The following is a 12,660-nucleotide window of genomic DNA, read 5'->3' on the forward strand; positions in this document are numbered from 1 at the left end:
ATTGTTACATGCTTTTCAATGTCAATTTAGAACGTATTTATTTCACTAGTTCGATTAATATAATACCTTACCTTGACTGATTTTTTTAGTCAAAACATCCTTGCATGTGTAGGATACATCGCATTTGGTCATGACGTGTAATCTTTTTAGTGTGCTGTTGGTTTCAGTTTGCTATTCTTTTGTTGCATCTGTAATCATCAGGAATAATGGTCTATGTTTTTTTTTCCTTGTCTTTACTTGTCCTTGATATCAGAATTAATTTGGCCTAATAGAATGAGTTAGGAATTTTTTCCTCCTCTTTAATGTTGTAGAACTTTTTGTGAAGAATTGGTGTTAATTCTTCTTTAAATGTTTGATAGTTGTCACCAGTGAATCAATCTTTCCTTGGGCTTTTTATTTTAATTGGGAACCTCCCCCATTATCAACATCCTCCACCAGGGGATTGAATACTGATCCAATCTCTTATTAATGTTCTGTTGATATTTTACATTTCACCTTGAGTCAGTTTTCAGAATTTGTGTATTTCCAAGAACTTGTCCATTGCATCTAGGTTATCTAAATTGTTGGGATAGCTTTTTGTTCATAGTAATCTATTATAATCCCATTTGTTTCTGTAAATTTAGTACTAAATCTCCACTTTCATTTCTGATTTTAAATATTTGTTGATTCTATTGTTTCGTTGATTCTCATTTTATTTATCTCCACTCTAAACTTTATTATTTCCTTTATTTCTGCTATCTTTGGGTTTATTTGATTTTTTAAAAAAAATTTTATTTCTTCAAGGTGTAAAATTAGGCTATTGAAATGAGATTCTTCTTTTTTAGTGTATTCATTCACAGCTATATATTTTCTTGTTAACAATGACTTAAACTTATCCCATAAGTTTTGGTATATTGTGTTTTCCTCTTCAATCATCTCTAAGTGTTTTTTTAATAGATTTTTTTAGAGCAGTTAAAGGTTCAGAGCAAAATGGAGCAGAAACTACAGAGTTCTTATATACTTCCTTCTCCTCCACAAGCATAGCCTCCCCCATTATCAACATCCCCCATCAGAGTGATACATCTGTTACAAACATGAACCTACAATGACCATGACTGTCATCCAAAGTCCACACTTTAATTAAGGTTTACTCTTGATGTTGTGCATATTATACGTTTTGACAAATGTATAATGACATGAATCCACCTTGATGGTATCATAGAATATAATTTCATTGCCCTAAAATATCCTCTGTCATTCATCTATTCATACTTCCCTCCTCCTAACCCTGGAAGCCACTGGTCATTTTACTATCTCCATGAGTTTTCCTTTTCCATAATGTCATGTAGTTGGAATCATACAGTAAGAGCCTTTTCAGATTGGTTTCTTTCACTTAATAGTATACATCTAATGTTCCTCCATCTCTCTTTTTTTTTTAAGAAGTTGAATATTTTATTATTAAACTGTTTCTTATTTTCCTGCAAGGCTGTTGCTTCACTGTATAAAAATAGCACCAGCAAACACAGTATATTGCAAAATTAAAATAGTAATGTTCTTCACTGGACACCATACAACTAATAAACTTTTCTCCACTGTCATTTATTTCCAGTGGCAAGTTCATTGAGTATTTTGCCCAAATCCAGGGATGGCTGTAAGCAAGTTACAATATTATTAAGATAACAATGTTATCCTTGAATTACATAATTTTTATAACTAGTTTTACCACAGATAATTTCAGGAATTCTGAGAATTCTGGAGACTAGCCTAAAAATCACAAGGTGTTGTGAAAAAGATGCATAGTGTTTATATGAAATCATTAGAAAGTTAAGGGGTATTTTCTTCAGGCAACATTGTTGCAAGTAGTTTCTTTTGCTAAAAGTTGCTTTTAAAAAATCTATCCACCACTAATTTAAGACAACTATACTAGATTAAGTTGTTTCAAACTAGTTTATTTAGGGGTTCTATTTTCACTCCTCAATAGATTTTATGTATTTCTCATATGCTTCTTCACTCATTAGTTCATCTAGTTCTGAAGGGTTACTGAGTGTCATCTTGATCAGCCAGCCATCTTCATAACAAGATTTGTTGACAAGTCCTGGATTTTCTGCTAGAGCTTCATTAATTTCAGTTACTTCTCCTGATAGAGGAGAATAGAGTTCACTAGCAGCTTTCACACTTTCCAAAGCACCAAATTCCTCTTGTTTGTTCAATTTTGTCCCAACTTCAGGCAGACTACAGTAAACAACATCTCCCAAAGCTTCCTGTGCAAAATTGCTGATTCCCGCTGTTCCAACACCATTTTCTGTTGTTACCCATTCATGTTTGTCTGTGAATTTACGACCCGACAGCAGAGCGGGGCCGGTGCGCAGCGCCCGGACGGCGCCCGCCCGCAGTCCCCAGGACTGCGGCGAGCAGGGCACATTGGGCGCAGAGATGGCTCACAGGCTGCAGACCGCAGCCCGCACGCTCCGCGCCACTCGCAGTGCCATGTTCGCAGGGCCATCTCTTTTCTTAATAGTATTCTTTTCCTTTTAGCACTGAACAATATTCCATTGTCTGGATGCATCCCAGTTTGTTTATCCCTTCACCTACTGAAGAATATCTTGGTTGCTTCCCAGTTTTGGTACTTATGACTAAAGCTGGTATAAACATGTGTGCAGGACTTAATTTTTCAACTCCTTTGGGTAAGTACCAAGGAAAGTGATTGCTGTATTGTATAGTAAGGGTATCTTTAGTTTTATAAGAAACTGCCAAGCTGTCTTCCAAAGTGGCTGTACCATCTTTGCATTCTCACCAACAGTAAATGAGAATTCCTATTAGTTCATATCCTCATCAGCACTTGAGGTTGTTGATGTTTGGAATTTTGGCCATTTTAATAGGCATGTAGTGGTATCTTATTGCTCTTTTAAGTTGCAGTGTTCTAATGATATATAATGTGAAGCATCTTCTCATATGCTTATTTGACATCTGTGTATCTTCTCCAGTGAAGTGTCTGTTCAGGACTTTTGTCCATTTTAAATCAAGTTGTTCAGTCTCTTATTGTTGTGTTTTAAGATTCCTTTTATATTTTGCATTATAATCCTTTTTCAGGTATGTTTTTTGCAAATATTTTTCCTCAGGCTTCAGCTTGTCTTCTAATTATCTTGAAAGTGTCTTTTGCAGAGCAGAAATTTTAATTTTAATGAAGTTCATCAATTATTTCTTTCAGTATCATTTCTTAGGTATTGTATCTAGACAGTCATTGGTTTGTCCAAGGTATCCTATTTTCTCTTATGTTAACTTCTAAAAGTTTTATGATTTTGCTTTCAAATTTACGGCTTTGACTCATTATGATTTAATTTTTGAAGGCTTGTGTCTAGATTCATTTTATTTTCATGTTGATGTCCAGTTGTTCCAGTATTAGTTGTTGAAAAGACTATCTTTGCTCCATTGTATTGTCTTTGCTCCTTTGTCAAAGATCAGCTGGTTTTATTTATATGAGTTTCTTTCTGTGCTCTCCATTCTATCCCACTGACCAATTTACCTACTCTTTCACCAATACCACACTGTCTTGATTACTGTAGTTTTACAATAAGACTTGAAGTTTGGTAGTGTCAGTCCCCTAACAGTGTTCTTCTTCAATATTGTGTTGACTACTCTCTGTCTTTTGCTTCTCTATATAGTCTTTAAAAAATAGTTATTGATATCCACAAAATTACTTGCTGGAATTTTTATTGGGATTACATTGACTCTATAGAGCAAATTGGGAACTACATTTTGGCAATATTGAGACTTTCTGTCCATGAACATACAGTACAATATTTGAGGTGATGCCAAGATATGTGCCAATATGAAAGAAAGCAAAAAAAATCCCAGAAATGCCAACTATGAAGGTTCAATTTTGAGACTCTAAATTAACATACCATGAAAACTTCCCCGAATGAAGGTATTAAATACTTTTTTATATTTTACCCATCTTTATTTGGATGCTCTTTTTTATACATAGCTGCACTCATTCTATCTGACTGAGCAAAATATAACAACAGTCCAGTAGAAATAATGAAAGGCTTAGTGTCCTGGACAAGGAGAATTGAGAAGAGATGAGTTTAAAAGGTATTATAGATACAAATACAATAAGCCTTGTGGAATAAAACCATGAGAGATAAGATGCACATAGAAAAGACAAAAATGTCCAGGAAGCATCTGTCCAAAAATTTAAATGTTCTACAGGATACACAGCTCTTTGAAGGACAATTTCCTAGACTTTGCAATTTTCATCACAGTCTTGAAGAAATAATTAAGGATGGCTTGTTATCTTGATTTGTTTGATTGGAGCTGAAGGTAACTGAGAGATGATCCTCCTGCTAGCCAAAGAAATGTCTTTATCTTTAAATTATTTATACTTACGTATAATAGTGGTTTGTTACTTGCAAGGCAATTTTAAAGGGCTTTTTGTCACTCCAGATTTTCTACTCTTATCAAACACTGAGTACCTCAATGTTCCATAAATGCTGGTAGTTTTTGTTACTACCATGTATGACAACTCTCTCTACCTAAAGAGCAAAACTTCTCTATCTAAATCTCTTCCAAGACTGCCTCCTCCTGTTCTTCAAGATATATCACCATGGCACATGTTTGTATGCAGAAATCTGTGTGTATACATATAGGTGAGACACACATGAAGATATGTATCTTCTCATCATTGTTACGTTTCCTGGTGCCCTCTGGGGAGTCAAATATCATCAGAAGTGTCTCTTACTGTGATTAAAAAATGCAAATACTGCAGTGCCCAATATAGTTAATTTCTTTCAATTTTCATACTCGTTTCCCACAAAAATGAGAAAATTTCCTTTCCTTCATTTTGAAGAGGAATTGAAGAAAAACTTTTTGTGCCCCCAAGTCTGACAGAGATACAAGAAATGTAGGTAGAGCTACTGAAGCTATTGGACTCACACCAAATGTATGTGTCAGTATCTGAAGGCAGATACAAAGTCACCCATCCTCACTCTTGTCTCATTTGGCAGCTTCTACTCACTCAACAAACACACTCAGACCTGTCCACTCCCAGATTTTATTCATATGTGACCTCTCACCATATGTATTATAGATTTCATAGACAGAAATCAGCTGTCTGCCTAACGTATGATGTTGCTCTGGATTGCACTTGAGTCATAGTCTTCTTGACTCCTCTACCTGGGTAAGCAACACAGGAAAAAAATCACACAGTAGAAAAGACTGTTGCTACTCCCATATATGATCTCCTACTCCGGTTGGGCTCTCAGTGTGCCCTGTAATCTTTATGCTCCTGTTACCTCTAAAACATCCCCCTAACAGAAGTTCTAGGTTTTCACCACTGTCCACAAACAGTCCCCCCGTCATTGTCTGTTTATTCCCTGATTGATTTTTTTTTTATTTTGTGGTATGTAGGCCTCTCACTGCTGTGGCCTCTCCCATTGTGGAGCACAGGCTCCGGACGCTCAGGCCCAGCGGCCATGGCTCACGGGCCCAGCCACTCTGCGGCATGTGGGATCTTCCTGGACTGGGGCACAAACCCGTGTCCCCTGCATCGGCAGGCGGGCTCTCAACCACTACGCCACCAGGGAAGCACTCCCTAAGATTGATTTTTATCTCCTGTTTCACAGGGAAAAGAATGAACAGAAGTACAAGAGGTAGGGATTTCTTCTCATTTACGTTCTTTCAAATTACATGTGTTTCTGTGTCTGTACCTTGTATTACATCCTGCCTTCATAAAAGGGGTCACTACTTTTTCCATGGGTATTCTTGGACAAGTTTCCTTCTGCCTCCTCAGGGGCTTTGCTGCCACATCAACTTTATTTCTTTATTCTAGTATCGTGTTCTCTACTGGCTCTGTCCCATCAGCATTTCAACACACTTAAGCTTTCTAAACTTAATTGAAAAACATCACAGAACAAAACAAGGCAATATTCCGTTGTGTGACATTTTTTTGAATCCTCTGGATAGCTTTGCAATCCCCCTCACAAGCTGCAAGAAAACTTTGCATACACTATCTGCTGTCTGCCCCCATTTCCTCATCTAAGTTCTCAGTAATGTGGAATCCTCCTTTCTCAATCCACTATAAATTCTGTTATCAAATCACAAATTATGTCTCTATTTGTAAATGCAATATATAAAAAATTGGCTGTTACTTAATACCCTAATAGTTCAGTTTTCTAGATTTTGACCTTTTAGTTCTATATTTACTCTATATTTCTAGTATTTCCTTTAATAATAAATTTTCTGACTAATGAGCTTATATCAAAGGAACATCCAGTAAGATATCTTTTTTCTACCTCACATTTTTAGTATCATTATGAATTTATGGACATCTAATATATTTAGTTATTTCAATATTTATTTTGATGCTCAAATTGTCCAGTATTTTTCCAGTAGTATTTATATATTTTTTAAACATGATTCTGATCTCAGGTGGCCTCAGACTGCAGCGGCTTGAAGCAGGGTTTCAGTTCCCGACCAGAGACTGAGGTCTTGTCTCAGCAGTAAGAGCACCAAATCCTAGCCACTAGACCAGTGGTCAGTGACAAGGCCCTGGTCCTTTGTCTTTGCAGGAAAGAATTCCCACAAAGACAGAAAGTAGTGAAACAAGTAAAGTGTGTATTAGGAGGAAAAAAAAGAGTAGAGTATGTGTGGATAGACACATGGGCAGACTCAGAGAGAGAGTTTCACCCTCATGGTGGTTTAAATCACTTATATGGGGCATTTCTTCCAGGTTTCCTTTGGCCAATAAGTTTGATTTGCTTGGTTCAGAGTCCGTATTTGGTATAGCTCAGGATCCTTCTCTGTGTGTGTGCATCTCTCAGCCCAGATGGATTCCACCAAAGAGGCCTATGGGTAGTTGGCATCACTTACTATGGGGGGGGCGTCCCCTCCCTTTTTGACCTCCAAGGAGCTTTCTTTTGGGGAAGGTTTCCTTGACTTCGAGAATAAGAAATATGTCGTCTCTTATCTTCTATCTGGGCAGGGCCCAGCCTCCTCTCTCAGTTGTCCTGCTATTCTCATCTCAGAGTATTAGTCCACAGGGAATGAATCTCCAATTGCTTACCCTGGGCGGGGGGGGGCATCTACCTCCTGCCTCAATTCCATTGCCTTTGACAGCTCCTTACCAGCTATATAACAAGACATCCCAGGCTCGTTCTGCACTTCCCTTCCTCAGACATGGAATTGGCCATTTTTTGTGTTTGTGCAAATTTCTTTTGTTTATTTTTTATGAAGGATTAGATGGAATTTTGAGATTTTAATCTGCACTGTTATGTGTGTGTATGTGCGTGTGTATGTTTATTTTTTTCTCCCCTACTGCTACTAGATTGTCTTTGCTTTTAAGCTTTTCAGTTAATGAAACTAGGAAATATGTGTTTTTGAAGATAACAGTTATTATACATTCTCATTAATATTTCCAGTTGGAATTTAAGATAGGATTTCTTTCTACCTTCTTTGATCATGTGTGCTTGTTTCTTTTTTCTTCTTATTACAAAAATCTTCCTTCCTACAACTCTTAATGTAATTCCTTGTTTGACTATACTAAAATAGAATAGCTTCACAATCCCATTGCCAATATTATTATAAGTAAAACTACTTCAAATTTTTGAAGATGTCCTTGTAATTATTTAGCCGTTAAACAAAATAGAATGGGTAGCTTTATAGATCCAAACTGCATGTGACAATTATGGTTCACCCCATCACTGATTTGAATCTGTCATAAATGTAGCCTAAATAGAGCAGTTATCACATTTTTTAAAGAGCTGATTGATGTTTATCCTGTTGGTCATAGAGCACGAATGAGATCCACAAAATATGGAGAATATAGAAGTCTTATCATTTTTGAAGATATTAAAAGAGTTCCTAAGTTCCTAATAAATTGAAAGATCTGATCTGATCTGAAAGTAGGTAAGATTTTTCACAATTTTTTGAAAAATTTTTGACACAAGATTTCCCAATCAGAATCTGAGCAAAGAGTGGCAAGAACAGACATGGTCAAGCCATAGGAGTTCTCCATAGGTGTTCAGGAAGAGCCATTCAATTGCTTAACATCTATTTGACCACATGCCTTCTCTTCCCAAATTAATAACAAATATATGCTAGTGTTTTAATCCTGATCCTCACTATGGGGTCACCCAAAGCAAAGGCTATTTAGAGGATCAGATTATTTTTTGTAGCCCATTAGATTCTAAATTGAATTTGTCTGTTTATAAACACATAGTGGCTTGTGCAATCCATTAAAAATAATTTACATTGCTCACGTTCAAGTTAACTTATTAAGCTGTATCATCCTCTATACTATATAATATCCTCAATAATATTTTTGCTACATTAAGTGCCTTGCTATTTCACTAGATACTAAATCAAGCTATCAACTTGATTCAACTGAAGTGTTATCTGTTCTGTTGTTTAAGCACCTTCTCTACTGATTACGCAGTGCTGTGGATCAACCTCCCACTATTCCAATCATCATTTTGCTTTGTGAATACGTCTTGTGAATCTAACAACTTCTACTATATTCTGAGATTCTAGAGGCTACCTATGATGTGTTCCTTAACTCTTTCAGAATCTAATATAGGTTTTCCCCAGATTAAAGTCACATTGATCATATTGAATCAAAGAAAATAAGTGATGCAATTGAGCATCTGAAAATGGTGGCCAATATTCTCAGGAATGTCTTGAGAGTTCATTCAAGAGTAACAGATACTTAGCACTGGATATTTTTAGTAGACTCCATAGAATGGAACCAAAAGCTATACAAATATACAGTTATAATTTTTCTTTTAATTTTTAATTAATTAATTTTTCTTTTAATTTTTTCATTAATTCTAGCCACTAGAATTGTGTGGTTTCATTTTTTATGGTGTTAACAGTGAAAGTTTTTGTTTGGTTGGGGTTTTTTTGTTTGTTTGCTTTGTTTTCCTTTTACTTTTATTTTTTTCTTGCTTCAGTGGATGCTATAGTGCCTATCCACACCTAGGTTCCCAGAACTGAAGCATCCATTCCTCCAGCTGCTGGAAATGCTGGTAACTGACAGGTCTCAGCTGATGCCTGTTCTCCAGGAATTTTCTTTGACCGAAAAGAATGCTTTACATGAGGGAACAAGTTTTTGCCCCTACTTGAGAACAGTTGGTTCCCAACAGCTGGTCGTTGGAGGGCAAAATGTCCATTCTTCAAGCCTCAGTTTGGGATCCCTCTGAAGAGCCATCCCAGATCCAGACCTGACTATTGGATTGGTTAAATTTTCAGTGTTGTAGCTTAGCTTCCCCCTTTGCCCAATTCACCTTCATTTACCCCTCCACAGGGATTAATCTTAGAGCACTCCCCAATAAACACCTGAAGGCAAATCTCCATATCAGGGGCTGCTTCCCAGGGAAACTGACTTCAGTTTTTCCTTATTTTCCAATTTCTCATGATCTGATACCTTCATTAATCAATAGGTTTACTTTGTCCAGGTACTCTATTATTATCAGGTATATATGATATTATCTTCATTTCTTATATAATATTTCATGATGCATGTTTCTTAGAAGAGAGGATCAAGAGACATGTAAGGGATGCTGGGAGACTTGAGAGAAAATTAAGAAGGAAAGGAGTGAAGGAGAAAGCATGGAAGGGAGGAAGGGGGAATAAGGGAATACAGGAAAACATGGACAAGAATGAAGGCAGATGGAAAGCAGAAAGAGAACGTTTCCATTCACAGAATGTATTTACCGAGGAGGACGTTGGTGTTTATTTAGGGGGATAATAAATACCAGGAACTCACGGCTGGTGCAAAATCATGTGAGGTTAGGTGGAAGTTGCCTTGATGAAGCTTGCAAATTCTCTACGTAAGAGAAGTAGTACTTTTCTTGAATTCTGAAAAATGTGTCAGTTTCCCCCATCAGATCAGGTGCCACAAGTTTCTACTAGAAGAAATGTTATAGCTGATATCAGAAATTCTGTGAAATAAAACACTAGTGCAAATGGCACTTGTGGGGAAGAACTTTCATTCTAAACTTTTGTTGATAAACTTACTCTACATGTTTATCTCTGCCCTCTTCCATGCCAGTGAGGCTGTCTTTTTCCTGCAATCGCTGTCACCAGTAAAAAGTCAAGGAAAAGTACGGACCCTGACAAGAAGACATATGACATTCTGCCATAACTGAATCTTATCAAGTTCAGTGGCCTAGAATATTTGATACTGATAGAAGATCATAAAGGTATTTGAAGTCAAGCTTTAAGTAGTGATTATGATGAAACTTTCCTGTACCTGCTCACTTTGCATAATGATGATGAAAATGGTGATGATGCCACATATCTAGCAGCCTACTTTTTAATAAGAAAATATTTTACATTTTTATACATGCATACACAGAGAGGTCTATATCTTTAGAATAATTGATCTACTAGTTATTTTTCACATACATCTGAATATTAGAGTAGTTTCATTTAATCAAAGGCAAGCATTATCATCCTTTAAATGTTTTTTATTTAAGATATTAGTTTTACTAATTCACCAGTCAATTTAGATGTGTTATTTGACAATAGAGAGATTTGTTAAAATTCAGGAATTACCAGAACATTAAATTCTAAAGCCTAATGCTTTAAGATATTATATTGTGTTCTAGATGCAACCTTAAGCTAGACAACCTTAAGCTCAGTGAATTATCAATATAGACTTAGGGGAAAAGGAACAATAAAAATGCAGGATACAACTGCTGAAATGAAAACCAACAGATAATGGAATACTACTCAGCCATAAAAAAGAATGAAATAATGCCATTTATAGCAACATGGATGGACCTAGAAATTATCAGGCTAAGTAAGTCAGACAGAGAAAAACAAATACCATATGATATCACTTATACGTAGAATCTAAAATATGATACAGGGCTTCCCTGGTGGCGCAGTGATTGAGAGTCCGCCTGCCGATGCAGGAGACACGGGTTCGTGCCCCGGTCCGGGAGGATCCCACATGCCACGGAGTGGCTGGGCCCGTGAGCCATGGCTGCTGAGCCTGCGCGTCCAGAGCCTGTGCTCCGCAACGGGAGAGGCCACAACAGTGAGAGGCCCGTATACCACAAAAAAATAAAAATAAAAAATGATACAAATGAACAGAAATAGACTCACAGACATAGATAAACTTATTGTTATCCAAGGGGAAAGATGGAAAAAATTCGGAGTTTGGGGTTGGCAGATACAAACTACTATATATAAAATAGATAAACAATGTCTTACTGTATAGCACAGGGAACTATATTCAATATCCTGTAATAAACCATAATGCAAAATAATATAAAAAAGAATACATATGTATATACATATACATATATAGACACACATATGTATGTATAACTGAATCACTTTGCTGTACACCAGAAACTAACACAGCACTGTAAACCAACCATACTTCAATTAAAAAACAATAAAAAAGAGGAAAAACTGAGAAAAAAATAAACAACCAATAGGGATCCTTTTAAAAACCACAAGCAGGAAGGAAAGTGCTGTGTCAGTTGCTTTTGAGGTTTGTGCTGGCTGGTTTTTTTGTTTGTTTTCATTACAGAGTAGGCTGAGCTTGGGGCTAGGAGACGATAAATTCCCGAAGCTGAGGCAAAGGTGTGGTCAAAAGATCTGAGAACCTTGTTGAAAAAGACTCGGGCTAGGAAAGAAAATAAGAATGTCCTGGAGAGATGGTTCAGGAGCCCAAAGCCACCATGTCAAAGTGGTTAGGAAAGGTGAGCAGGGAGGAATGGTCAGAGGAGGAGAACCCTGTATTGTCAGAGAAGGCAGAACACACATGAAGTGGAGTATTAGAGAAGGATGATGGCGAGGGGTGAGGATATTGACTAAAAGATTTAGAACTATGCAATCTGCAAATGAATCGGAGAAAGGAGTCAGGGTAAGGATCCAAGAGTGGGTGCACCAAAATGTGATTAAGATGTGTTTCATTCACCTCAGAAGAATGATCATGAGAAAACACAAATTTAATTTAGACCAATCCTCTTAAACAAGAAAGTACTTGGGAAGGCATTTCACATAACATTTGTAAATACATTGACATCTACTTATAATCCAGTCCACTACTTACCTGCACAAATGCACTGTAAGGAAAATTTGTTTTTTTAAGAACAATGGTACAGAGGTCATTCCTAGCCTCCCAATGCTAGAGACAAAGCCGAGCTTAAATTCAGTGACCCTAGAACCAGTCAGGGAAGAAGTGCCATCTAATGTCAACTCACCCACTTCATCTCACCCTCCTGAAAACCACTTTGACCCCCACATCCAGTGACCTTCCCTTAGCCTTTTAGGCACTAGGAAATCTGCATTCAAGTGAGCTGAGCTATTAATTCCTCCATACATTTGAGCAATATGTTGCTTTATTATGTCTCCAAATAACATAAAAATGTGTTCTAGCATCTTCGAGAGTCACAGCAATATAAGTCAAAATCATACATGTAAAATGTAGAAAAATATGGATCTCACATTTGACATAATATAGTCACTGAAATTTTACCCTCCATTAGCTTCTAGGATAAACTGTACTGATTCTGTTCATTCATTCCCACACTCATTTATTCAACCAGTATTCATTGGGTGTCTTATGTGTCAGTTACTCTTCAAGTTACTAGGGATATAATATTGAAGAAAATAGGAAAAAATAAAAGTCTCCTGCTTACATTCTAATTATCGATTTATTTTGCTATT

General features: G+C 36.7%; 1 protein-coding gene across 1 annotated transcript; it reads right to left on the minus strand.

Annotated features, from left to right (window-relative positions):
* Positions 1 to 1,909: 1,909 nt before the first annotated feature.
* On the minus strand, positions 1,910 to 2,468 carry LOC131755473 (glycine cleavage system H protein, mitochondrial-like). Its single transcript, XM_059061995.2, is given in 1 exon segment — positions 1,910 to 2,468. A coding segment is annotated over 1 exon segment (522 nt). The 3' UTR covers positions 1,910 to 1,946.
* Between the last annotated feature and the right edge of the window lie 10,192 nt (positions 2,469 to 12,660).

This window comes from Kogia breviceps, chromosome 4 (assembly GCF_026419965.1).
Source record: "Kogia breviceps isolate mKogBre1 chromosome 4, mKogBre1 haplotype 1, whole genome shotgun sequence".
NCBI lineage: Eukaryota > Metazoa > Chordata > Mammalia > Artiodactyla > Physeteridae > Kogia > Kogia breviceps.